A 27,533-nucleotide genomic window follows, 5' to 3' on the forward strand; every position below is an offset into this window, starting at 1 on the left:
TAAGAGAAATTATCAAGTTCAGGATCAAGGGCAAAGAGGATACCAAGCTACAAAGTCGAGTAACCCAAACGCATGAAGGTCTCTGATGAGGGCCGACCAGGGACTGAAGACAATTTTCAAGGCCAATCATACAAGTGTGAGTTAATAGGTGAGTCTAATGAAATAGAGATAGTTGTTGAAGGTGAAAATGTAAATGCACTTATTGACAGCGGGTCAATGATTACTACTTTGTCAAAAACAGGTTATAATTCATTGAAAAACCAACCTGAAATGAGAAATTTAACAAGCTTGGGTTTAGAAGTCTCTATTGCAGATGGTTCATTGTTGAAGTACATGGGCTATATAGAGTGCTGTATAACAATTCCATTTATGAACATAGATTTAGCTGTCCCTGTGTTAATTGTACCAGACACTAACTTTAACAAAACCTGTCCTATGATCATAGGTACAAATGTACTAAGACTCTGTAGAGATTTAAGTGATGCTACTCAAAGTCTCAGTGAAATACCCAAACAATGGAAGAATGCATTTGAGGGCTTAAAATGTCAATCTTACTGTGTACGGTCTGTGTCTAAGAAGACAATTATGGTAGAACCAAATGAATCAGTAATGGTCAAAGGGTTTACTAAGGGTATTCCTGTCAAAGAGCATATGACGGTAGTTACTGAAAACTGTAATAGTGATTCAACTTTTACGGTGTGCCCCAGAATAGTAAAGTTGTCCACTCTGACTTCAAAACCATGTGTACAAGTTAAGATATGTAACATCTCTGCAAAGCCTATTTCGATAAAACGTGGTACTGTGCTTTGTAGTCTACAAGAGGTTAAGGTGGTAGATGACCTTATGCCCATACAAGCAACCCAACCCAATACTATACAGTGTGACCCTATAGAGTTAGGAGTCAAAGTTGATTCCAATGCACTGAGTGACAAGCAATATGAGTATGTGAAGTCCATCCTTAGGGAATATAGTCATGTATTCTCAACAGGTCCATTAGACTTGGGAAAAACTAACTTAGTTAAGCATTCAATTGAGTTAGAGGACCATACTCCATTTAAACAACCATACCGCCGCGTACCACCTGGTATGTATGACGAAGTGCGTCAACATATTAAAGAAATGTTAGATGCGGGAGTGATAAGAGAGTCAAATAGTAATTACTCCTCCAATGTCGTACTTTGCCGGAAATCGGACGGTTCATTGCGGTTTTGTTTAGATATGAGAATGTTGAATGCAAAAACGCGAAAAGATTGTTACATGTTGCCACGGTTCGATGACATTATTGATACCCTTTATGGCGCGAAATTTTTCAGCAAACTTGACCTAAGATCAGGCTACTGGCAGGTGGAGTTAGAAGAGAGAGACAAGCATAAAACGGCATTTTCAGTGGGTAACTTGGGCTTTTTCGAGTGTAACAGAATGAGTTTTGGTCTCACAAATGCACCGGCCACATTCCAGAGACTCATGGAAAAGTGTATGGGCGAAAAGCATTTGCGAGAATGTTTAATATTTTTGGATGATGTTTTAATCTTTTCAAATTCTTTTGAGGAACATTGTGGAAGGTTGAAAAATGTTTTTTCCAAATTGATTGAACATGGTCTCAAGCTCAAACCATCAAAATGTGAATTGTTTAAAAAGTCAGTGACTTATTTAGGACACATTATTTCAGAAAAGGGAATAGAGACAGACCCGGAGAAATTGTCAGCTGTGAAGGAGTGGCCTGCACCTAGAAACCTCAAGCAGCTGAGACAGTTTTTGGGGTTTGCCGGCTATTATCGTCGATTTGTCCCACATTTTGCCCAGATAGTTGCTCCTTTGAATGATCTTCTGAAAGGACATGGAACCAACAAGCAGATGAAGAAATGCACAAACAAGGTAAAACCTGTTCCCTGGAAGTGGTCTGATAAAGAGGATGAGGCATTTAAGGCTATTAAACAGAAACTTATCCAACCTCCAATTCTTGGTTTTGCAAATTACAAACTCCCATTTACTTTGCATACAGATGCTAGTAGTGTTGGTTTAGGGGCAGTTCTTTACCAAGTGCAAGACGGTAAGACAAAGGTTATAGCATATGCCAGTAGGGGATTACGACCAAGTGAGAGGAATTATCCGGCCCACAAGTTGGAATTTCTGGCTCTCAAATGGGCGATCAGTGACAAATTTCATGATTACTTATATGGAACATCTTTCCAGGTAGTCACTGATAACAATCCTCTTACCTATGTGCTTCATAAAGCTAAGTTAGATGCAACAAGCCAAAGGTGGGTAGCTGCATTGGCAAGTTATAACTTTACTTTAACCTACAGGCCCGGTCGGCAGAATGCTGATGCGGATGGATTGTCCAGACAGCCAGAGCTGTTCTCCGATGCTGTCAAGGCCATTTGCCAGTCTGTGTTATGTGCTGTACCATACTGTCATAGTATAGGAGCTGAATCTGTAGCTAATTATGAGGAGTCTGGAGATGTTCAGCACATAAGTGATATAGATTGGAGAATAGAACAGAGGAAGGACAAGGTGATAGCAAGAGTGATAGGACTTATTGAACAAGGATTTTATCCCAACAGATTTACCAATAATGTGAAGAGAGAGATTTTTCCCGTCCAGAGATTTTGTAGGGAATGGAGGAAACTTCATCTTAAAGATGGGATTTTATACAGGAACGCGAAAATTGAGGACAGAGAGGTGAATCAGTTAGTTATCCCAGAGGTGTACAGAGAAGTAGTTTTTCAGGGAATTCATGGAGATACCGGTCATCCAGGTAAGGACAAGACTCTTTGGTTAGCTAAGCATAGGTATTTTTGGCCAGGTTTGGAAAGGGAAATTAGTCAGAAGGTAGACGATTGCCCTAGATGTATTAGGCGCAAAACCCCAGCAAAGCCTTTTGCTCTGTTGGTCCCAGTTGAAAGTACACACCCTATGGAGTTAGTGTGCATTGACTTTTTAAGTCTTGAGAAAAGTAAAGGGGGGACAGAGGATATATTGATCATAACTGATCATTTTACACGCTTTGCGCAGGCTATACCTTGCCGCAACCAAAGAGCCACGGTCACAGCAAAGGCATTATATGAAAATTTTTTCCTGCACTATGGTTTTCCAGAAAAACTGCATAGTGATCAAGGCAGGAACTTTGAGTCTAAGGTTATCAAGGAACTGTGTAAAATTTTAGGCATCAAAAAGACTCGCACCACTCCGTATCATCCAATGGGTAACGGATCAGCTGAAAGATTCAACCAGACCCTCCTAAAAATGTTAGGTACATTGGAACATGAACAGAAAGCAGATTGGAAATCACATGTAGCTCCTTTAGTCCAAGCGTACAATGCAACAAAGAGTGACGCGACAGGTTATTCTCCACACTTTTTAATGTTTGGGTGGCACCCACGGCTTCCTATTGATTCTTTTTTAGGTATCAATCCTGATGAGGAGGAACATAAGAATCACAGCGACTATGTTGGTAAGTTACAGATGAGAATGGAAACAGCTTTCAACATAGCAGCAGCTGAAGCAAAGAAGTCTGCAGAGAAGAACAAGGAGAGGTATGATGCTAAGATACGTGAAGCAAGGTTAGAAGTGGGAGACAAAGTGTTGACCAGAAATGTGGGGTTAAAAGGAAAAAATAAATTGGCTGATAAGTGGGATGAACCAATTTATATTGTGAAAGAGAAAATTCCTGATTTGCCAGTTTATAAAGTAAAAACAGAGGGCTGTAGAATGCGGACATTGCATAGGAACATGTTGTTACCCTGTCCCAATCTTTCAAAGGGGAAGCAGCCCCAGCCTAAAGAAAAGCATGACAGAGTGAGATCTAAAGGCACATCTGGTGGTTCAGTGATTGAAGAGCGGATGTCTTCTAATTCATCAGATTCTGATTCTGATGTGGCTATTATGAGATATGTTACTCGTACGACTGATAGGAACAATGATTCAGAGGATGTGGGTTCAATTTTTTCTGAGGAAGAAAGTTCTTTAACCAAAAATATATCTTTTCCTTTACAGAATGTTAACCAGTCACATCCGAGTGATCTTACAGAAGTGTATGAGTTTGCTGAACAAAATTTTAGTCATCCAGCCTCCATCGATCCTATGGAAGCAAATAAGATAGCAGAACAGAATTTTAGCCTTCCAACCCATATGGATTTGACAGAATTGAAGGACATGGCTAAGGAAGAAAACAAAGAGAATGAAGAGACGAAAACTACAAGGGAAAAGAATCCGCCTCTTAGACGATCAGGCAGAGAAAAGAGGAGACCAGATTGGTATGGGAATTGGACAGACAAGTAGTGAATAGAATGTTTTTATGTGGAAAAGACAAAGTGAAAGTGAATGATTTGATATTTTATCCATCTTTTATATTAATTGTCATAATTGTTGTCATATGGTTGTGTTTATAATTGAGGGTAATAAACTGAATTTGTACTTTATTCCATACTGAATGTTTAACTGAATCCCCAATATATAATATGCAAATTAAGCAACCTTAGGCAGTAATGCTATTTAAAAATTGCTGTTGATGTGAGAATTGATTGGTTTCAGCTGTAAAGTTGTCATGGGTGCATTGTGCATTTCTTGATCCATTTGTTGTTGATCATGGATGTTGGTCATCTGGGGAAAGTCTCAGTTAGAGGAATTGGTTTGGATTAAGGTTTATGTATATGTTTGTAAATAGTGATTATTTGTTCTGATGATGGGTTTTATATATCAAGCTGGTGGTTATCTTGAGTGAAGTTCCCTGATATTTAGTGTTTGTGCTATGGTGGTTATGATTGCTTGGTGATCAATAGAATTTTATTAATAAATAAATTGTTTATTTCAGACCATGTCAGGAGCCATTTAAACAAAAGGGGGGAATATGTAACCAGTGTAAGTAATTAATATATAATGTTTGTCTATTTGTAAACGTAATTGTTTCTGTGTGCATGTGTGTGTGTTTTATTTACATCTCCAGGTGAGATTGTCCACGTGTAATTGTTTATTTTTATTTGACCATTCGACTACCCGTTTGACCTGTCTGACAACATTCTAAATTTAACTTCTACTAACCAATATTCCCGCCTAACTAACCAGGCCCGCGCACACTTTGTCTTGCCTTGAGAGGGGACAGACCTGTATGAAGATTAAGCGCAAGCTTTGTCTGCGATTAGCTGCCGGTGTCTGGTAATTCTTGTTTAATTTATTACTTATAAATATATTCTATGTTTATAATTTAACCATTCCATGCTATATATTAAATAATCTTTATCCAAGTTATTGTACCGTATTCTGAGATAATTGTCTAATGAGTCAATGTTGTATGTTTCAGGTTTTTCGTATATATTGAATAAATACATTGTATGACCCTCACTGGTGTTCTGTCTACTGCCTGGGTTACAGAAGCCTTATGGAATCCACGAGCAGTTTCCAAAAGAAATCGAGGACCGACGTCGACTTCTGTATCCAATACAAAAACGCTGTAGAAAAGCCGGTCAGAAGACAAAACTAGTGAGGGACAAACTTTTCATAGATGGCAAATTGTACGAACACCAGGACCCCGCCGTAACCACCGAATCCGCTCGCGGCGCCTCCTCTGCATAGGGATCTCGTCAGGATAGTGAATTTTCCGCTCGTGAAAAAATATCAAACCCCGGGTCTGTCTCGTTAAACACTATTAAAGTATGCTCCTGGAATATAAACCGTCAGATATACCATAAAATTAAAGACCCAGCATTTATATCAATTATTGACTCGTATGATATCATTTTTTTGTCGGAGTGTTGGCTCGATGTACATATTGATATTGATGATAGTCTTATTAAAGACAAATACTTATATAAGTGTTTTCCTAGAACGTCATGTAAAGGTGGAGGTTTTATACTTATACACAGAAAAGAGCTGCACGACTTTTTGTGTGTAGAAAATATTGTACATGAATCTATTTTGTGGATCAAGCTAAAAAACGGTATTAATGATGACAATACTGACCTGTATATCGGATTTGTGTATATACCACATGAAAACAATGTTTTTTACAAGAAAAATGAAATTGATCTATTTAGTATACTTAGCGAAGATATATCAATGTACAAAGAAAAAGGTTGTGCTATTGTAAGTGGTGACTTCAACTCACGAATAGGCACTTTGCCAGATTATATAGAACATGATGTCATGGGCACAGAGATGAGTACTTTTTTATCTCCCGTTATAGATTATAAATGTGATGATCCCATGTATGTTAGAAAGTCACATGATAAAGTTGTAAATAGTTTTGGAAGAAAGCTTTTACAGCTTTGCCGTTCAACTTGTACAAGAGTATGTAATGGTCGTACAGTTGGCGACAAAGAAGGTAGATATACATTTTTTAATCATATTGGCGCAAGCGTAAATGATTTTGCGTTAGTTACAGAGAATTACTTTCATATTATTGATTATCTCCAGGTCGACGATTTTAATGAATGGTCTGACCATGCTCCTTTATATTTTCATATATGTGTTAATAGACATGTTATACCTAATGTTCAGATAAGTAATGCGAATACGCATTTTATTAGAACACGGTGGGATGAATCGTTGTATGATGATATAAGAATTCAATTGTATGATCATTTACCGCAATTGGATGAAGTTTTATTTAATGTAGAACTAACAAAAAACGGTGTGAATAATTGTATAGAATCATTAACGCAAGTACTTAATAATGTATTTTTACCGCATTGTAGCAAAGAGTTTGTTGTAAATAAAACTAGCAATTATACTCATTGTAAAAGTTATAAAACCTTAGACAACAAACCTTGGTTTGACGAAAAATGTGTAAACCTTCGGAGAATCTATTTACGGAATCTGAAACTGTTCAATAGTGCAAAAACTCATTACAATAGAACTCTTCTGGTTTCAGCAAAAAGAACTTATAAAAAATACGAAGGAAAACTTAAGCGTGTTTACCTCCGATACCAAGGAGATCATATGGCATATTTAAAAAAGAAGAACCCCAAACAATTTTACCATTTCTTTCGTCAACATAAGAAGAATCCTATACAAGGACCAACTATTATAAATTTTCATGATCATTTTAAAGAGCTGTCCTCCTCGGATAACAACACCTACTCCGATCAGGAAACATTCGCTGAAACGGACATTTCTTCGTACCCCGAACTTAACGGTCCAATAACAACAGAGGAGGTAACTCGCGTCATAAAACGTTTGAAAAAGGACAAGTCTCCAGGAATGGACAATATTTTGAATGAATATTTTATTGCGTTTGGTGACTATCTTACTACATACTTAGTTGACTTATTTAATATTGTTTTTTCTTCCGGTATCTTTCCCCAAATATGGTCGGAAGGTATTATAACTCCTATTTATAAAAAAGGAGACTCTGTGGACTGTAATAACTACAGAGGTATCACACTTGTAAGCTGTTTATCTAAAATATTTACATCTCTATTGAACGACAGATTATGTAATTGGTCCAAGGCATATAATGTAATCACTGATGCTCAATTTGGCTTTAGAGCTGGACATAGTACAACAGATGCAATTTTTATTTTACATTGGTTGATTAGTCGAAGTATTGCAAAGAGGAAAAAATTATTTTGCTGTTTTGTAGATTATCAAAAGGCTTTTGACAAAATTGATAGAAATCTAATGTTTTTTAAATTAGCAAGAAGTGGTGTTGATTGTCGTATGTTAAACATTATAAAGTCTATGTATAGTAACATAAAGTCATGTGTAAAATATCAAAATCATATATCCGAGTTTTTTGATTGTCTCGAGGGTTTGATGCAGGGTGAGTCTCTGTCTCCTTTCTTATTTTCCTTGTACGTAAATGATTTTGAAATTGAATTCATAAAGGAGATGTGTCTACCTGTTGAAATTAGAGATATTGCTTTATTCTTAATTATGTATGCAGACGACACTGTACTTTTTTCAGAGACAGAGCAAGGTTTACAAAATATGCTGGATTGTTTACAGCAATATACATCCAAGTGGAAGTTAAAAGTTAATGTAGATAAAACAAAAATTGTTGTATTTAGAAAAGGTGGAAGGTTAAAAAATAATTATTGTTGGAATTATAACAATGAATGTATTGATATTGTTGAAAACTTCAATTATCTTGGTATAACTCTGAATTTTAATGGCAGTTTTCATAAAACGCAAAGCGTTTTAGCATCACAAAGTAGAAAAGCGATGTATTGTTTATTGTCCAAAATGAAGCCATTACAATTGAATGTTAATACAAAATTGTCACTGTTTGATACATATATTGGTAGCATAGTACATTATGGTTGTGAATTATGGGGACAGCACCCAGCAAGTGAATTAGAAAGTATACATTTAGATTTTTGTAAGAAGTTATTATGTGTTAAGAAAAGTGTTACATCAATGATGGTGTATTTTGAATTAGGTCGTAAACCACTGCAGTTGGATAGAAATTATAGAATGTTGAAATATTGGATAAAGTTAAAGAATAGTGATAATTGTATTTTAAGCAATATATACCAAGATATGTTAAATGAATGTGAAACACAGTTAGCCTCTAATTGTTGGCTCTCATACATAAAACAATTGATTAACAATTTAGGTTTTGGATATATATGGAACTGTAAAGAACAATTTAATGAACATGTATTCCTACATGAAGTGAAGCAGAGGTTGACCGACATGTTTATACAAGAAGGACATGGCTACTTTGAAAATTCTCCCAAATGTACAATGTATAAGCACTTATGTTATAATTTTGAAGTACAAGAATATTTAACAAAACCAATACCAACTGTATATGTTCAATTTATAAGTAAATACCGTTTATCCTCTCATCAACTCGAGATTGAGCGTGGCAGATTTTATAATATCCATAGAAATGAGAGAGTTTGTAAACTATGTTCACTATCACAGATTGAAGATGAGTTTCATTTTATTTTAATCTGTCCATTTTATAAGGAAATAAGAAAGTTGTATGTAAAAAAATATTATTATGAAAAGCCTTCTGTTTTTAAACTTATTCAATTACTTTCAACAAAGAATATCAAAGAGTTGTGCAATTTGGGAAAATACTTATATAAATGCTCAAAATTACGATAAAATTATAATTAGTTTTTGTTTTGATAGTATACTCTTCATTATCCTGTTTACTTCTGTTATGTAAATTTTGCAGACTGCTGTGTGCACACGCAGTCTAGTACAAGATTGTGATGGTCTTTCTTTTTTGTTTCTGTTTTTAAAAATTGTTTTCATATGTTTGTTCACTTATGTATATATGTTAAACCTATGAATCGTATGGTTCTTGGTAATAAACAATACAATACATATTAAATACAGTGTAATTACGCGGTCGGTTGGTAAATTGGCTGGCCGCGTTCCGCGAGTGGCTGCTTATTTCAGAGCGAGTATAGAAAGAAACCCGTCGGGGGGGGGGGGGGGGGCAAAAAATTTCGTGATTTCGTAATATGTAAAAGTACATTTTCATATTACTTTAAGCAAAGCGTTTCGTTTTTTCTCCCCACATTTATTAAGACAACACTTTGATAACATTATTTTCATAACTTATGACCCGTATAAATACATATCAATATTGATTTGATTTTTATTTAACAGAGACCCATTCATAACTTTTATCCATGCAAATCATCCGAAGTTGTCAATGTTCGTACAAATTTTTGATGCATTAATAATCTTAATATTAATTAAGGTATGCCGATGATATATTAAAATATAATTTTCGGTTTAAGTACTCTCAGTACTTTGATGATTATCCTTAATGGCTGTTAGCATCTACGGGCTAAGTGGCCGCTAGCTTCGGTCTGGTGCCCAAGTAACGATTATAACAATTTTTAATCTACACAATCTGAGGATGCTTGCATAGTGATTTCACAAATTGTAGTTTTGTAGTTCCTGAAAAGAAGATTTTTAAACATTTCTCCAATATATTTCTATATTGAACTTTGAAACCTTCCTGAGGCTCCAGTTTTAGTGCAGGGTCATGATAAGATTTTAACAATTTAGAATCTTCACAATATATGTACAAGCTTTGGTTTTAATAATCATTATGGCATTTCTGGTGCAGCGGTTCTTGAGAAGATTTTTAAGCCTCACACCTTATTTTCCTTGTATCGCTAGTATCTTCCTTTTAAAAAGAGTTTTGCCCCTGTTTTAACAATTTAAAATCATCTTTCTGTTAGGGGGCTGTGAATCAAGTTTGGTTAAATTTGGTCCAGTGGTTCTAGAGAATAAGTCAAAAATGTGAAAAGTTTACAGACAGACGGACGAACAACTGGTGATCAGAAAAGCTCACTTAATTCTTCGGTGCAGGTGAGCCTAAACTTAGAAATAACTAACTAGAAACAGTCTTAACATACTGCTATCTTGGAGTCTTTTTCCATGAAAAAGGTCATTTTGGTCCAAACAGTGAAGCATTATCCCAGGGAGAAGAAGAATAGCATTAGGAAGTTTTGTTTACAAAATCTAACATCTCATCAATCTCAGCATATTTTGGATTTGCGGCATACATGAACTAATGAATGCATGTTTTAAACCAATAATGAAAAACTGCGCTTCTGTGTGGGGCACACGACAAAGCCAATCGATTGAAAAATACCCAGCACCGTATTCTACGTGGTGCAGCTAAAAATCCACCGTTTTGCCCCTATATCAGTGCTCTGTGGAGAAAGCAAATGGATACCATACTTGTAAATACAGACATTGGAGCTGCATTCTATGATAACACGGAACAGTCTTTCTTATTAAAAATAGTCTTGCCGTACAGTAAAAAGAATAATGTTTACTTCAGTAAACTATTGAATACAGAAGCAGGAATCAACAGTTTTCTTTTCTTGTGTACTTAAACAATAAATTGAAATGATATTCATCTTCTAAAAATTCAGTGTTACAAAAGCTACATAGTCTTTCATTGTAGTAGGTTCCCCATTAATTTAATGTTCAGTCTCTTTACGCAATGGTGGTATTCCCAATCGAAATTGACAAATTTAAAAAAAAAACAAGATGTTAAATTTTGCTGCAACATTTTATTCAAAACATAATATAAGACAGTAATTATAATAATAGCATTTATTGTTTTATAAAATAATGTTTACTTCAGTTACTATTGAATACAGAAGCAGGAATCAACAGTTTTCTTTTCTTGTGAACTTAAACAATAAATTGAAATGATATTCATCTTCTAAAAATTCAGTGTTACAATTGTAGTAGGTTTCCCATTAATTTAATGTTCAGTCTCTTTACGCAATGGTGGTATTCCCAATCGAAATTGACAAATTTAAAAAAAAACCAAGATGTTAAATTTTGCTGCAACATTTTATTCAAAACATAATATAAGACAGTAATTATAATAATAGCATTTCACTACAACATTAGGTACAGCACGATAACAATATGAAGAATTGTTCATTAAATCATTGATTGAAAATATACCCTTTGGTACAAAGCAGTTTTGCCGAAACACAAGTTTAATTGTGTCAAGGGGTACTGTATATTATATCCAGTTTGTTACTTAAAACTGACTTATTAAGAGTAATGTCATGGTCATATTTCAAATATTTACATAATTTGGAGCTTGTTTGGGTAGATACACGTCTTGTCACTAGGCTACATGTACAGTGTATATTTTATATATGAGTACATACAGAGATCACAACGATACAAGAATAGCTTGTTCTATCTGAATATGGTGAAAGCATTTATTAATGGGTTTTTTCCTAACTAAGTATTTCACCTTAGTTTATATGTCCTTATGTTTTTTGGCTGTTGTTGTAATGATTGCTGTATAACCCTATTTTATGAACTGCAAATGATTCTGAAAATATTTTGATGTCACTCTTTCCCTCCCTGCTACTCTTCCAATTATCCATATACAGAAGTAAATTACCACTGTAAGACTTGATGTTGTCCATCAGTAAATTACAAAGAGGTAACAGCCAATTCCATATATGGAGCTCACTTCATCTTACTCTGACCTCAGACCATGCTGACTTAATATAAAGCTTGGATTGATCATGTAATAATAGCTATACATTGGCAAATTATAAAATACCACACAATCTAACCATGGGAAATGGGAAATAATACATTTACAACAAATGGATAGAACATCAACAGGGAGAATAGTAGATGCTACTTGAATAAGTCTCAACCGGTTCTACAATGACATTGTACAGAGACCCTAAATGGAGTTTATCACATAAATTAATATTATAATCTTTATTAAAGAATAACAAAATGATATGTAACCAAACATAATGGGTTAACCACCAACAAATATTGCACATAATCAAGAAAAATACAAAATATTATCTGAAAATCAACTTGAAAACAACAAGTATCTATAATATTATCATGAATGTTTACCCTACATATAATTGTAACAATACAAATTTATTAAAGAGAAACCCACCTTTTTTTTTTTAATGGAAAACCAATGCCTGACTAACTTGTCACAATATCAGTAAACCTCTACATCAAACGAATGTTACATGAGCAAATAACTACTGTGGTTTCATCAATTTTCATTGAATACCTATTTTCGTTGTTAAGTTGATCCATGAAATTAAATGTTCATTGAAGTGCAATTTATATTAACATTTTGTATTGATAAGGTAATTGGCCACGAAATTATGTATCCTTGAAACTGTGATTTTCACTTTATCCATGAAAATTGATACCCTTGAAAATTAATGAAACCACAGTAAAAGTATTGTATAACTGTTTACAATTAAAATAAATTTCTTTTCCTATTGTGTTTTAGTAAGATTAACATATCCATAAAACAATAATGAGATTCTGTAAGAGCTGGTTCCACCTTGATTGAACAGGTTTTACCCTGACAGTGAGGGGCTATGTTTTACTAATGGCAGTGACAAAGTGCACGGACTATCGGTACTTTTAGATAACATCTCTGCAATGTTCATCCATATCCAAATGTACAAGAGACCCAATGGCTGACACAGTCACTTACGTATCACAAAAAAGAAAGGATCCATTAAAGACATGCAAATAAAGGAGGTGGAGACAGTCTGACCCACTGGGTCCTGTCCTATGTTCAGTGTACTGTAAACGTATTACATTTGTCAGTGTATTCTAATTACCGGTAGCATTTTTAGGGAAATGGAGCTTCCCCTAAATCAAGTACATCACTAAATGCCTTGCACACATGTAAATGAATAGGAACATTCAGGAATACGCTAAATCAAATCCACGCCAACTTGTTCAAAACTACTTTCCGCAACATATCATACACGTCAAATATAGTACGTTTATAGTATTGTTTAATTAAGAAATAAACAGCAATTTAAAAAGTTCACTGGCATATGAAGGTGATTGGTCAAGTGATCAAATTCTCAGAAGATTTGATCACTTACCAACCAAGTTCATATCCTGGTGAACTTTTTAATATCGCTGTTTATTACTTATATTTACATTTGAGAACAGCAAACCATTCAGAATCATTAATGTAATGATGTTTTTACAATATTTCAACTGTCAACAATAAGCGAGTGCAGTTTTCATTGTGATGTCATGGAAATGTTCAGACAGAATTGAAAGTTTTTACTATTCTATAGGTTCATATAAGGAAAAAATATTTGCACATGTAAATATTTGGTCATGAGTGACACATAGAAAAACTACATGTGTAAAGGTATGACATGGATACATCATTTGCATTAAGTCAGATGTGAAGACAAGCAAACTTCTAAGAAATGAGTTCAATCAATTAAACCAGGGAAAAAACCCAAAGGTCAACAACACTACTTAAAGCATAAATAAATGTCAATCTATTATATGACATGTAATTAAATACCCTAGTTTGTGATAGAAATTGTCACAACCTCATAATCTCTGCAACAAGACAAAATATTGTAAGAATGAAATTGCACTCATTAACATAGTAAAACCTGCATCACAAACTAAGCACATTAATTTCAGGTAAGAATTTTAGTTAAAATTCAAGTGTTCACTAATGATTATGACAAAGGTTAGCCATTAATTGGAAATTATAATTAAAAATAACGTATATGTTTATATGTATGTGGTGGGGACAAAATACTGAGCATTTACAGCACAAATAAATTTTACACAACACAATATAAACATGCATCTGACATTTAGCTGACCATCTGTATCAGGGACTGGTTAGGGGGGAGGAGGGGGAGGGGTTACTGCACTAGCTGTATGTGCTCTTCCTCTGCAGAGGGTTGGCGTTTGTACTCGGGCCGGGTCACCACATAAACTACCAGGACCACCAGAGTCAGGATGGTCAGTCCCAGGAAGTTGATGATGTAGGTCTCTGTCACAAATGAGGAATATTTGCTGAGAAAGAGAAATAATCAAACATAAACTTCTCCTTCTTAATATTATCAACGATTTTTGTTTGTTAAAAATAGTTATTACTGTAATGTACAAATTGGATGTACATGTACATGTATATACAAAGATTAGGTCAAAGTAGTTTGATTCTTTGGTTTACATCCCTGAATGCATGGGTAGTTTTTTTTTAAATCTTGAAAGTGAAGAAAAAAAACCCAAACAAATCCAGTTTTTTATTTGGTCAACTCTGTATTTTGCAGAATAATTTGAGACCATGGCATTTAATTTCCCTTGTCTTAATTTTTATGCTAAAATCTATGGCACTTCAATGTTTATCAAAGTAAAAGAGAAACTTGATTTATGGTGCATACAATTTTAAAAGAATAGAATGTCTCACAGGATAAAAGTTAAAAAAAAATTAAAAACAATACAAAGAATAAAGAACAGTTTTTGATCTATTTCAACAGTCAAATTTTTCTTTGACTTTGACCCAAATAAATCTCTATGGGAATATAAACATATTTAGATCTGAACTGGTATGTTTGTTTAAAACAAAAAATATTACCCCGGTAATATATTAATATATTAAAAATTTACCTAAACTGGTCTTATATAATTCTTTTCTGAATTAAAAGAAATTATGTAAAACATATGATGGGTTTTAGTTGTGTAATTTAGTCCTTACATGTGCGCAAAGAAGTCGGTGAAGAGAGCCTTTTCTGTGATCCCAGTCAGAGCACTGGCTCCGGCCAGACACAGAATGGCCAGCCCCCAAAACACATGGTGTGGCATGTAGGTTTGCCTGGCCCCCATACTCAGCTTGGGGGCAACAAAGGAGATTAGTCCACTCAGCCACTGTAAGAGAGAAAACACACAGATGTATGCTAACGATTGGAACAGGCTGGATCAATTCAGAGAATATATTTGTATTTTTCTAACCATGATTAATGATGCACATTTTCTAATATGGGGTAATAATTTTTAATACAGGTACAGTGTATATGGCAAAATATGTTAACTTTGCACAACTGTATCCTTCACATACTCAGGTACTCAAACCTATCAATTTCCAATAATGAAATATTGATGTGATGCCTTTTTCAAGCTCTTTTTCATGATAAAAAACTACACAAGACAATATTTTAAAATCATGATCAGGAAAAGTTACATTTTGTTCACATATATCTATGTAACATAAAATTCTGTAATATTATTTTCTAGTTTTTATTAAATGCCACCATTTACATGCATGTAATTACTCTAAAAGTACAATATCAGTAATTATATTCATCAGTCAAATCATTGAAATAATGCAGAAAATATTTTATACTTTAACTTTAAGCTATGGTGATATTTTGATTTTATTTTTTGAAAATGATGTTTGTACAGAGCATAACGCTTAGAAATATATATACATGTACTAATTTCAACTTAATTAAAAATGTCCATATTTTCAGCAAAATTTGATAGCAATCTTATTTGATAAGAGGCTCACAGGCGTTGATAGTCACCAGAGTACCATAGCCCTTAGATTGACATGTCAGAAAACCTAATATTTGTATTTTAAGCTACATTTAGAAGTCTAAACCCTAATCTGAGACTCCTCTGACTGTTATCCCACTTTTATTTGGCAATATATTGCCATATTTATCAACCCCCCCCCCCAAAAAAAAAACCAACCCTCAAATTCTGCCCCATGGTCTGGGCAGTGAATTTATCTTCAGGACATTATGAACATAATAACAATGCATGACTTAATCTACCATGACTGTGATAGTAACATGAGTAAAGAAGAAAATATAATTAAACCAAAACATTTTCGCTATGTGGCCAACCCCTGTTCCAGGAACCATGAATTTCATAATATAAGTAGAGGTCTTCATGGACATCATAACCATACATTTATTTTTTCTTAAATAAATATGGGAGAAAAGAAGAAGATACCTGCAGGGCAAACAGGATGACAGTGATGAGTCCGATCCAACTGTGCAGGCTGTACAGGTTGGGTATTGGAGGGTTCTTCAGGTTGTGGGAATCAAAGGCAGCCTTCAGCCCGACCCCAGCAAAGATTAGCACCACCCCCTGAATTATGCCATGGATTGCTTTCAGGTATGTCTTCTTTGCATTCCTGAACACTCGGTAAGTCAGAATAGCTGCCAAACAAAATGAAAAATATCTTAATGTATTCTTTTAACCATAAGCAAGGTAGACCGACATGGCTACATGGGAAAAACAAATGCATTTAATGACATGCCCTTGGGTGAATGGTGCTGTGTATTGATAGACACAACGATAGAGGATTATGTTATCTATTAAACTGAGGCATGCTCATTTTATGCAACTCGGATGAAGCTGTTGAACATGTAATAAAATCTATTGACAAATTCAGCTGATAGATATTTTTAAAAGGAATGAATTTTATAATTAACATTTTGAATCCCCTTTTTCTCCATGTCATGATTTTATTTGTAATTTATGGGGCATGGTAAAATTGAAAAACAGTTATTTCTGTAAAATATTAAGGTCCCCTAAATTTCAATGTAGCAAAGTATGACTGTAGCTGGAAATGGTACAGGTCTGTGACCATAGCTGTAGTATGACCCTAGCTGCAGCATGAAAGAGCTGGTTTAAGATGAGAATATTTGCAACAAATCTAGATATAATTTGAATTAAATATTTTATATAAAGAAATTTCTAAAAGATTAATACATAAACTTCATGCATATTATTATCTGTCTCACCATCAGAGTAAAGAAATATCATGCCGGTCACCATGAAGACTGGGTGGTAGTTGAACTCATGGGCGGGGTCAGACTGCCAGGCAAAGCCACCCCTGAAGGAGCCCATCCACACAGCCACCAGGATCACAGCGGTCAGCCCAAGCACCTGTATCACCAGGATCAGAACCGTGAAAAAGGCCAAGCTGCCCTGCTGTTCACGTCTATCAGAGTTTTCCATTTTCTGATTCTGAAATATCTAAGTATTAAGCAAATCAATTTTATTAACAGACACATCAACTGTGACAGAATACTCGTATCGAGTGGTAAGGAAAGAAATTAAATAAATCTGATTCAACATAATTTTTTCTCTAAATAAGTAAGTTAAACTTAGTGTAAAAGAATAAATTTTTAAAAAAAATTTCAATTCATGGAAGCCAAGATTATGTGGACTGTAAGAAACTAGAGGATGATTCAATTAAGAAATCCTATACTAGCCAATAAAGTAACCGAGGAGAATAGTTATAGAATTCATTGTATCGGCATAGTTTTCATGGAATAAAATTGATCATTTTAAAGACAGAAACAATTTGTACCTAATCTATGCAACTTCTGGAGTGCCATTAATTAAAAAATTTTAAAATGCTTTGCACCAAAAAATTCATGCCTTGAATATATAATGTAAATGAAATCTTCGTATTAGGTCAGGAAGTATAGTTTAGAGATTTTGACTTTGTGGTAAATATGATGTGGTTTTACATAAAACATAATCTGTGATGAACACAAAATGACTCATTTTGAAGGTAAAATAGAGGTACCATGCATGTGATTAACCACCATACATGGGCCATTCTGATATTCAATGTGCCTAGCCTGTTCATGAGCTGTGTTTAACAGGTTGGGACCAATCACCCAAATGAAATATAGATGCCCATTAGGGATATTTCCAAAATGGGATATAAATTTGTAGTGCAAAAAATATACATTTTTTACTTTGCTAAAAATTATGGTAAATCCACATTAAAAAAGATGAAATGTAATTACTTTTGGTAGAACTGTAACCATACTGGTGTGCGACCAGTTCTCACCGAGTGCCATTTCTCGCCTGTGCATTGTTATGTCATTTTATCAACACATAAAATTATACACAAAAAATGACTAAATAATGCACTGGCGAGAAATGGTACTTGGCGAGAACTGGTGGCACGCCAATACTATTACGGAGCTTGATATATCTTAAACTTCTAGGGGATCGATCTTACAAACTATAGGCTTCTAAGAAAACTTGCTAATCAAAAGTTGTTGCATTTAATATACATTAATGTGGATTTATATTAAAAATTACGAAATCAAACATTTTCACTTTTTGCACTTTAAATTTATATCCCATTTGGGCTATTCAATCCCGAATGGGCTATTATTTGGGCGATTGGTTCCAACCTGTTCAATAGGTCCACTAATTCAAGTCCCATACGATCCCATACTCATAAAGATCGCAAAGGCAGAAAAACCAATGCAGTTCTGTCTGTAGCCTATCACTTATTGGATATCACCTCTGATAAATGTAACTTGTTAAAAAATCCGAATTGCCAGAACGACTGCAAACACCAGCATCCTACAGTCCTAGGCTATATACGGCATCTAACTATCACAGTTTTGCATACTCTAAAGTTAAAGTTTGAGGCAATAAAAAACTAAGAAACAAGAAAAATATGAAACATATGGTGAGATTACCTCCTCTTATGGTTCACTGTTAGCAATCCCTTCTTTTTGCTTGGACCGAATCGATTTTTCGATTTTATAATTTTATAGCAAGTCGTCCGTATAATGCCCTGGAAAATCGAGCATGCTTTCAGTTTTCTAGCAATGTCGAAGTTAAAAATATTATTACAATATTATTTACTTAAAAGATACAAAAAACTTAAAAGTGTAAAATTCCTAAAAAACATTTCATTTAGGTATGTGTATGGATGAACGAATGATACTAAGCGCGACTTGGTCAATAATTCTACTTTCATTTCAAGAAAATAAATGAATGCCACTCTGAGAAATGGAAATTGCATACCTTTTGTTGGTTGTAAGTGTTTTTTTTTTTTAAACGGATTTAGGGTATGATAAAAATTGAAATCAATATTTAGAATGTACCAGTGGGTTCGATCTCCTAAGGCTGTCATGAATCAAATAAAGAATAAATTACAGATAGAGGGTTCTCTGAAGCCATCAGAGACAAATATGTTACCGGGTATTTATGTCTCTGGAATCCATTTAAAAATAAAAAGAACCTGTTTGGGAGGAGGTTGACAATGCTTTTCTCGAGGTGTCAATTTCAACTGTTACCCTCCCAAACAGGCACTATTAAGTATTAATTATATTACAATGAATGTCTTAATTTTAAAGAAAAATTTACTGCTTTTATATAAAAGAATAATGTAAATTCTATGCAAACCGCATGCCCATAATTTACACGCATGTAGCAATTTGTTGTGTTACCTATTGCCAAGTGTGTTGGGGGAAAAAGAACGGATAATACACTGTGTTTAAACCAATCATATTTCAATATTTAACATGAAAGTTTATATAATTAATACACATGATACATGTACATGTATCTGGTTGTTTGATATGCAAAATGATATTTAAAATCGAACAACTAATCTATGAGTGAAATGTGAAAGAGAAATCTTAACTAGGTAAACTGAAACTGAAATACTGTGACAGTCACTGAATCATAGCATATGTATATGCTGAATTGTTTTTTTTTTCAGTTGGGACATTTAAAATCAGATCAAAAGAGGATGTTCAAAAAACAATAAAAGCAGCATTAGATGTGGGTTATAGGCTAATAGGTCAGTAAGTTTGGCAATTGTATGTACTTGAGTCTTGAAATTACATATTGCATGTTGTATCTCAGAGATTAAATGACATGTTTTAGATTCAGTGTCAACTAGGGAAAGATTTCTGACTCTGTGATAGACACTGAACAGTGAAAGTATTCATGATGCTTAAACTCTAAATATGCACAATCATTTAAATAGTGTAAAAAGATTAAAGTTAATTAAACTTGCATTAATTTCAAGCTTTAAATCCAAAAATCAGTAAGTTTTCATATTGATGGAGAGTTTTTGTAATTGAATGTATATGTTTATTAACATGTATTCTGTCTACCAGTAATTGTTTATAAATTACAGACACAGCATCGGTCTATAGGAATGAAGCTGAGATTGGGCAATGTTTAAAAGAATATGTACCCAGCAACAATCTAGAAAGATCGGACATTTTTATCACCAGTAAACTTGGTAAGAAGAGGCAAGGTCATATAGAATTGACTATACTCAATCTTACTGAAAGCAGACCCCATTCAAAACCTGGGTCTGCTCTCTGTGTCCTCTAGAGGTCTGCTTTTTGGTCTGCTTAGGTGGACCCAGAGATGATGCAGAACAGACCTAGAGTGGACACCAAAAGCAGATCTCAATTTCAGAAGTAGACCCTAAAAGAGAATTCAGCTGGGTCCTGTCTAAGTAACTAATAGACCTGTCAATCAGAATTATTTTTAAAATACATTGACCAATCAGAGCACCGACCAATCAGATCTCTGGTTTACAACTCTTTCATAATTCCATTGTGCAGGGAAAACGATCGTTTACATTTAATATTTTACCTGAATGTACAGTGCAAATGTACATATATAAATATACAGTAGCGGCCAGACACAACCTAATACCAGTGCAGACCCCAAAAGCTGACACCAGGTTAGCTTTGTATCTGCTCGGGATCTTATCAAGGTCTTCTTTTTTAATATTTGTGTCTGCTTGGGGTCCACTCCGGGTCTGCTTTGGGTTTATTGGGGTCTACTTTAGGTTTACTTGGGGTCAAGTCTTTTGTTAGTCTTTGAACTAAAATGAAATAGTTGTAATTTTGTGAAAATGTCAGGCATTTGCAGATTGCTTTGTGTTCATTGATTTTTTATCAAATGATTTCAACAAAATGTTTATTTAAAAAGATATTTTTTAATTTTACTATTTTTCAAACCCACAATCAGTCTGTTTAATATGGTTTGTATCAGACCTGTTGTTGGTTTTGTGGTGATATTTGATGGATGGAAGATTCATTCCATTTATTCAGGAAGTATTTAATTACTGGTTTGTGATGCAGTCATATCCAACAATGCTGTGGCATTTGATATTGAATATTTGAAGGACCGAAAGACCAGGGAGAGGGCACCTGTTCTGCGGCTTTCCACCGGTCTCTGTCTAACTTAGACTGCCAGTACTTGGACCTGTACCTGATTCACTGGCCAGGGACCCAGGGCAGGAAACCAGATGACCCAGATCAGGGCGAGCTGAGGGTGGGGAGCTGGCGGGATCTGATCAAGTTACAGAAGGAAGGTACAATGTATATGTATGACATGCTTACATGGTATCAGTGCTCCAGGTCACATTATCCAGGAGCTCTGTAGGAAAGCTCACCAGCCCTGTACAGTCAAACAGTGTGGTTTGTTTACATGTAAAAATAGCAACTCTTGATCTGCATGTGAACTAAACATACTGTCCAAGGTCAAATAGGGTTTGCATGTTAAAGAAAATCTGCTTGAGACAACATCAGTAGTAAACTACATGAAGTACTTTATGGTACATGTATTAAGTATATACTGCAAGTTGTTTTAATTTCACAATGTTAAAATTTAATGAGATGAAAATCATATGTTACAAAGTAAAAACTGCAATAGTTTTTAATCTTATGCTTTAGAAATGTCTATTTTGAAAAGGACTTCTACTATGGGTAAAAAGTAACAGCTTACATGATGGATTTTATTTTGCGGAAAAATGGTAAATCGTGAACATAGGGAAATTGAAACCAATTGAAAGTTAATTTTCTCATCTAGAGTATTTTCACAGAATGTGTAGGATATAAGGTTAATTAGTCCAGAACTAGTGCAAGTTTCTGTGTGCCTTATGTAGCAGCTTTTTGTATGTGAAGGCAGGTGAACCAGAATTTACTAACTACAGGTACAGATCTGCTGCTATGACCCCCAAAATGGCTTGTGAGCTCTGAAATAAGATTATTGAACTAACACAATATTTCAATTTTCAGGTAAAGTGAAGAATATTGGAGTTTCTAACTTTCTTCAACACCACATACAAGAACTGATTGACAAAACAGGAGTCTGTCCAGATGTTATACAGGTAAAAAACAAAAATACATGTATACATGTCAACTCTTTTTATTTCAGATACTAAAACATTATGCATTTTTATTACCGGTACACTGCAAGTTACCTACATGGTATATACCCATGTACATGTATGTAAGCTTATTCACCCTAGCAAGTGACTCTAGATTGACTGGTTTATAATTTTAAACATAATGATGTAAAAGATTGAAACTAGTTTAAACGTTGTATTTGGGTTGTTTTGTTTTTTTTTATAAATAAGCCTTTTATTCTGTCATGAATAGCTACAGATGAATTAATTAAATATATTAAAGCGGTGATTTGTAGTGCTCATCTGGAAGTGAATATATTCCTCTGTTTGCCTTCACAGACCGAGCACCACCCCCACTGTGTCCAGAGTGAGTTGATAGAGTTCTGTAGGCGGACGGGGATCTTCTACCAGGCTTACTCCTCCCTCGGAACCACCACCTCCAACAATCCGGTACGCTGGTCAGGGTGGAGGGGTTTATGGGAGTTGTCTTTACATTCAGTTGCCCTGAGTCATCACACAATTGTATAATGTAGCTGTATTGTCTGTCATCAGTTATAGAGAGAGGCGTGTGGTGATTTACTCATTAAATTTTTGACTTAAAGAAAAACAAATTATAAATTAATGTCCCTCCCATTTAAATGAAAATTCAAGAGAACCTTTGTTTTATTCTACACCCGGTAGAAAATAACTTTAATTAGATTCACTTAGATTCACTGAGAAAGCCAATGAGGCAAAAAGGCCATGAAGACTCTAAAGTGGCTAATTCATGATAGATCACAAAACTAATCCATGCATACTCACATAGGCAACCCTTATAAGATACTAGAAGACAAACTTACGATCACATGACTTATTTTAGGTGTTTGAACAAACTTTGTCACACAATGAACTGAACACTGGTATTTCAAAAAAGATCAAGAAATGTGTTTATATTTGTACATGATTGAAACTGGCAAGATCTTTAGATTAGCAATCTAAACACAATCTGAAGAAAAAGGTTATACAATTGTTAGTGGATAGCGTATGCATTATTAGAGAGTGTGAGTAAAGTTAAGTGACTTTTCTGGCCCAAGGTTTATGTACATAACTAAGAACGTTCTGCTCTGTGCTGACCATCTTTTGGATGAAGATTGGAAGTATCTTAATGAGGCATTGAGATCATTAAAGAAAATTAAAATGTTCAGCTCAAATCAAGACCATGCCCAAATTTAATAAAAAATGGAATGTGTAACAAGTAAGTACAAGTCGATTCTTAGTAAGAAGGTAGAAATTTTGTTGTTACAGATTCTTACAGATCCAGTTGTCACTGAAGTGAGTCAAAAACTGGGAAAAAGTGTACCTCAGGTGCTACTTCGATGGGCGGTCCAGCAAGGAATGGGTATGTTATTGTCAGTGTATGTAAACGGAAGTCAGAGTAGCGATGTCCACAACAAGTTTATTCAGATATGATAATAGTTGAAAGAAGTTTTAAACTAAGAAACTTTTCAACTAATACCCCTTTCAACATGGAGATTTCGAGTTTGTCATGTTACTTATTTCACATGTTAATTGACATCTTGGCAATGTTGTGTAAAATTTTGAGGGATCTTTAAACAAATATTCAGAGGCCTCTAGCATGAAAAGTAGGTCATTGACCTTGATACCCCAGTGTATAAAAGTGAATAATTATAGCATAACAAAAGCAGCGTTCCAATTTTCAATTGAAGGATTTTTATTCCTTAGAGTCCGTTGGATTTTTTTTCCATCTTTATAAGTGTAATTGTTGAGAACTGTTGCTCAGAATCAGATGAGCAATGTGGCCCATGGGCCTCATGTGCTTATAACAAAGATTTTTTATCCCTTGGAATTCAATGATATTATACTGAATTCTTCTCTCATATCTTCCACAACTAGTATATTTTAGTTTTTTAACTTGACAGGTGTCCTTCCAAAGTCTTGCAACCCTCAGCATATTCAGGAGAACATAGACATTTTCTCATTCCAAATTCCAGAGGAGGAGATGCTGAAATTGAATTCTTTGAACAGAGAAAAACATTACTGTTGGAATCCTAAAGACATTGTTTGAATTTATATCTTCACATCATGACATGTTTATAAAGATGATTTTGCAACTTTCTAACATATTGTGGTCTTTGACACTGAACTTATGTATGGATTTTTTAAGGATTTGATAAATATACATGTAATAAACCATCGACTAAAAGTTTAATAATTAAGTAAATCAATGAGCTCACATGTAATGTCATGGTTTTCATTATTTCTTATGTTCTCTGAAAGTCACTAAAATAAAGGGGGAACTAAATGCTATTTCCTGAGAAGTCTACGTCAGCATGAGTTGCCCATTAGGTCCCATATCTACCATGCAATGAGACTGGAAAAATTTAGGACTTTTTTTATTTTTGTAAAAACGCAGTCCAGGGGTCTTTGATGGCATTATCCAAGGAAGTTATCTTCAAAAGTTCCTGTTGTAAAGCAATTGTAGTCCTGTTAGAATTGGCTATGAAAAAAACTTTTGTTTAAAAAAGTGAAGAAAGCAATGCTACCAGGTATTTTATATGTAACTGCCCCAATGAATGTGCAAGATATCATGCAAATTTTTTTTGAGAATACATGTGTATTATTATATTTTTTTTTTGGGGGGGGAGGGGGGATAAAGACCACGTATTTAAAGTGTGCTGAAACTGAATGCCTCGAAAACAACCGACTCTCTCGAGCATTGTGACTCTCTCGATCAGTGTTATTATACACCCGTGTTACAGTCTAGGAATGATGAAAAAACGGCGATCACATCACATCCCCAAACCTAATCAATATTCAGGGCCACGAACCGCAAGGAGCCTTTATTGCATTACCGTAAGAGACAACTGTTGAAACCGTCACTAGTTATAGTCAGTTTCTCTTTCACGCTTTGGACTTTAAAACCTACGGAATTACAATTAGTACTACATTGACGCTCTTTTAATTTCCTAGTTTTGATATAAATTACACTTAAAAACGAATAGGTAAAAATTCTCCCTCGTGGCCATTTTTAGACTGTTTTGATCTTAAGAAGATCTCTGTCTAAAGATATAGGAAAATGATCAAATTTTAAAACATGAATATTTTGATTTTTTCTTTACTAGTAGTTTATGGCCATACATATCTCATTACAAAGTTTTATACAGATCTGATGGTGAATTACCCAGCCTCCATATGTAAATCTTGCATATAAATTTTTGCTGGTTAATGCGGAATATGAATCCCAAGTATATAATAAAGCTGTGCAAAGACTGTCATATACATGTACATGGCATGGTTATTATTTCTTTGCAGATTATCATTACGATAAGATATACGTTTTATGAATTACAGATGTACCAATGTTGAGTGGGTTTTTGTAAATGTTATAATATTCATTCTTGCAAGTTCAAATAACCTTAAATTGTTTAGAATATATATATATATATATATATATATGTCGCAGTTGTCATATAAAAGTTTCATATCTTGCGTATTTATATTTGGCGCGCATTGCCAATGGAGCGTGTATGAGAGATGAATGAGTGAACGTATGAATGAGTTTTGGGTTAGACACGTGAGGATTTTGTTTACAGGTGTATGTTGACCACGTGTTTATTCTTTACTACTATATTACCAGTTGACCAATAGAAATTTACGACTGAATTCATTAATATGCATGACTTTACTAACTCACTATAAATAGCAAAAACCCCGCCAATTCTCCAACCCCCACGACTTTTACCTTCATGGTAGACACAGAAGTGTGCCTTTACCTTACCTGTACAAGATATTTCATATATTTTGTTCACTCATAGTTCTGGATACCTGGTAAGCTTTCGTTTACCTTGAAATTGAAATATATTAATTGTAAATTATTTTTAATTCATTTTATTCAAATATTCTAAATTACCGTGCGATGTTGCGTATGAATTGTGAGTGTGAGTGGGTTTGTACTTATAGGTTTTATTTGATAATATACAATCCTCTAAATAAAGAACCAGTGAATAGCTGAAATCAGTACCAGCGTTATCTATTCATACAAGACCCTGCGACATAAAAAGGATTGTGATAAACTTCTGTAAAGATTTGATTTTATATACGGAAATCAGTAAAGAATTTATGTGATGTTTGATATGGGTTCAGTCGTCATTATGTTTCTCTGATAGCGTACCGGTGTTGGCTCCAACAGCATAAAAAATATTTGCAACATATCAAAATTTTAGTTCAGTTTATTTGTTTACATATTGATCATCAGATTTAAACAATTACATTGATTAAACCATAAAAACATCAAGGGTTGAGAAATTTTAAGGAATATAGGAGAAAACACTCGGTAGATGTACGTGTAAATATTAAACTTTAAATATTATTATACTTTCATCTGTTCAATTTAAACTTGTAAACGCCTTAATTCATAAGCAAAAGTGTAACTTTCTGCACAATTATTGGTAAAATTTACACTTTTATCTGTTATTACTCTAAATAGTGCATACCTATATGAAAGTCTATGGAACGCCTCAACTGCCTTTTGTTGATGAACCGTTTGATAGTGAGGATTTTTAGACAATAGACTGAACGATAAAATTGATCTTATGAATTATACGAATGCACGATGAACTGAAAAAAAAAATGACCGACGGTGAAATCCTTTTCTTTATTTGTTGACTGTACATTTTTGGGCAACATTGTTTATGTGAGTCCCATTGGAAGGAACACTATTGCCTTTTGCTTCGTGTACAGCAGTGTGTTTGTTTTTTTATACAAAAGATATAAAAGTACTCCATGATACACACATGGAACACGTGTTGAATTTAAAATGCAACTAAACAATAATTATTACTATGTAATTCAACAGTCCTAGATTTCATTAAAGATCAAGCACGAATCTAGATATTTTTTTACGGGGGGGGGGGGTTGTAATACTGGTTGTTCAATCCAAGGCCTAGTTTTGGTAATTTTACTGAGTGAATTTGAAAGACTGATCTATTATATTTTTATTTTTTTCGGGGGGGGGGGGGGGGTCCGAACTTCACTGACCGGTCTGACTCCCTCTAGATCGCGTGTGAATTGGTACAACTCAACAACTCAGGCACGTAGCATCGATTTTGAAAGTGGGGGGGGGGGGGGGGGGGGCAGACTCATCCAAAAAATCTTGACAAGCATAAAAAAAAAAAATTTGTTTCCCAAAATCTTCAAAATCATGCTACGTGCCTGCAACTTATGCATAGCAATATCGTGGTTCTAATAGGCAAACAATGTTGAAACACTGCATGTTCATGCAGATTGGAGATAATGGAGACAGTCATGTCCTTTACGCTGATAATTT

The 27,533-nt window shown here is 34.4% G+C and overlaps 2 protein-coding genes and 1 long non-coding RNA gene across 4 annotated transcripts; 2 read left to right on the forward strand and 1 right to left on the reverse strand.

The window, feature by feature from the left end:
- Positions 1-5,375: 5,375 nt before the first annotated feature.
- Positions 5,376-7,535, forward strand: LOC136272223 (uncharacterized). The gene is made up of 2 exons (XR_010710185.1): positions 5,376-6,319; positions 6,869-7,535. It is a non-coding gene; the product is annotated as an uncharacterized lncRNA (long non-coding RNA).
- A 3,729-nt stretch (positions 7,536-11,264) lies between these two features.
- On the reverse strand, positions 11,265-18,846 carry LOC105330881 (transmembrane ascorbate-dependent reductase CYB561). Of its 2 annotated transcripts, none has more exons than XM_034452871.2 (5): positions 18,741-18,846; positions 17,031-17,265; positions 16,234-16,442; positions 14,975-15,144; positions 11,265-14,292 (listed from the first exon to the last, which is right to left on the reverse strand). In XM_034452871.2, the coding sequence occupies exons 2-5, from the start codon at positions 17,245-17,247 to the stop codon at positions 14,139-14,141; spliced, it is 750 nt and encodes a 249-aa protein (XP_034308762.1). In that variant the 5' UTR covers positions 17,248-17,265; positions 18,741-18,846; the 3' UTR covers positions 11,265-14,138. The 2 variants fall into 2 exon arrangements, with proteins under 2 accessions (XP_034308762.1, XP_019923928.2); XM_020068369.3 differs by having other exon boundaries at positions 17,031-17,256; positions 18,741-18,822.
- Positions 18,847-18,978: 132 nt separating this feature from the next.
- On the forward strand, positions 18,979-24,326 carry LOC105341694 (glyoxal reductase). Its single transcript, XM_034452869.2, has 8 exons — positions 18,979-19,083; positions 19,772-19,852; positions 20,195-20,302; positions 21,203-21,391; positions 22,098-22,189; positions 22,547-22,657; positions 23,492-23,585; positions 24,127-24,326. Exons 1-8 carry the CDS (start codon positions 19,038-19,040, stop codon positions 24,270-24,272), a joined length of 867 nt encoding a protein of 288 aa, XP_034308760.2. The 5' UTR covers positions 18,979-19,037; the 3' UTR covers positions 24,273-24,326.
- The last annotated feature ends 3,207 nt before the right edge of the window (positions 24,327-27,533 follow it).

Source organism: Magallana gigas, chromosome 10 (assembly GCF_963853765.1).
Source record: "Magallana gigas chromosome 10, xbMagGiga1.1, whole genome shotgun sequence".
NCBI classification, from domain to species: domain Eukaryota; kingdom Metazoa; phylum Mollusca; class Bivalvia; order Ostreida; family Ostreidae; genus Magallana; species Magallana gigas.

Coding starts and splice junctions, on each gene's coding strand:
- LOC105330881 (XM_034452871.2), bottom strand. CDS start 17,247: ATGGAAAACTCTGATAGACGTGAACAGCAGGGCAGCTTGGCCTTTTTC. Junction 16,443..17,030: donor GATATTTCTTTACTCTGATG/GTGAGACAGATA, acceptor TTTGTTTGGCAG/CTATTCTGACTTACCGAGTG. Junction 15,145..16,233: donor TCATCCTGTTTGCCCTGCAG/GTATCTTCTTCT, acceptor TCTCTCTTACAG/TGGCTGAGTGGACTAATCTC.
- LOC105341694 (XM_034452869.2), top strand. CDS start 19,038: ATGAATGCCACTCTGAGAAATGGAAATTGCATACCTTTTGTTGGTT. Junction 20,303..21,202: donor TTTTATCACCAGTAAACTTG/GTAAGAAGAGGC, acceptor GAATATTTGAAG/GACCGAAAGACCAGGGAGAG. Junction 21,392..22,097: donor GATCAAGTTACAGAAGGAAG/GTACAATGTATA, acceptor TTCAATTTTCAG/GTAAAGTGAAGAATATTGGA.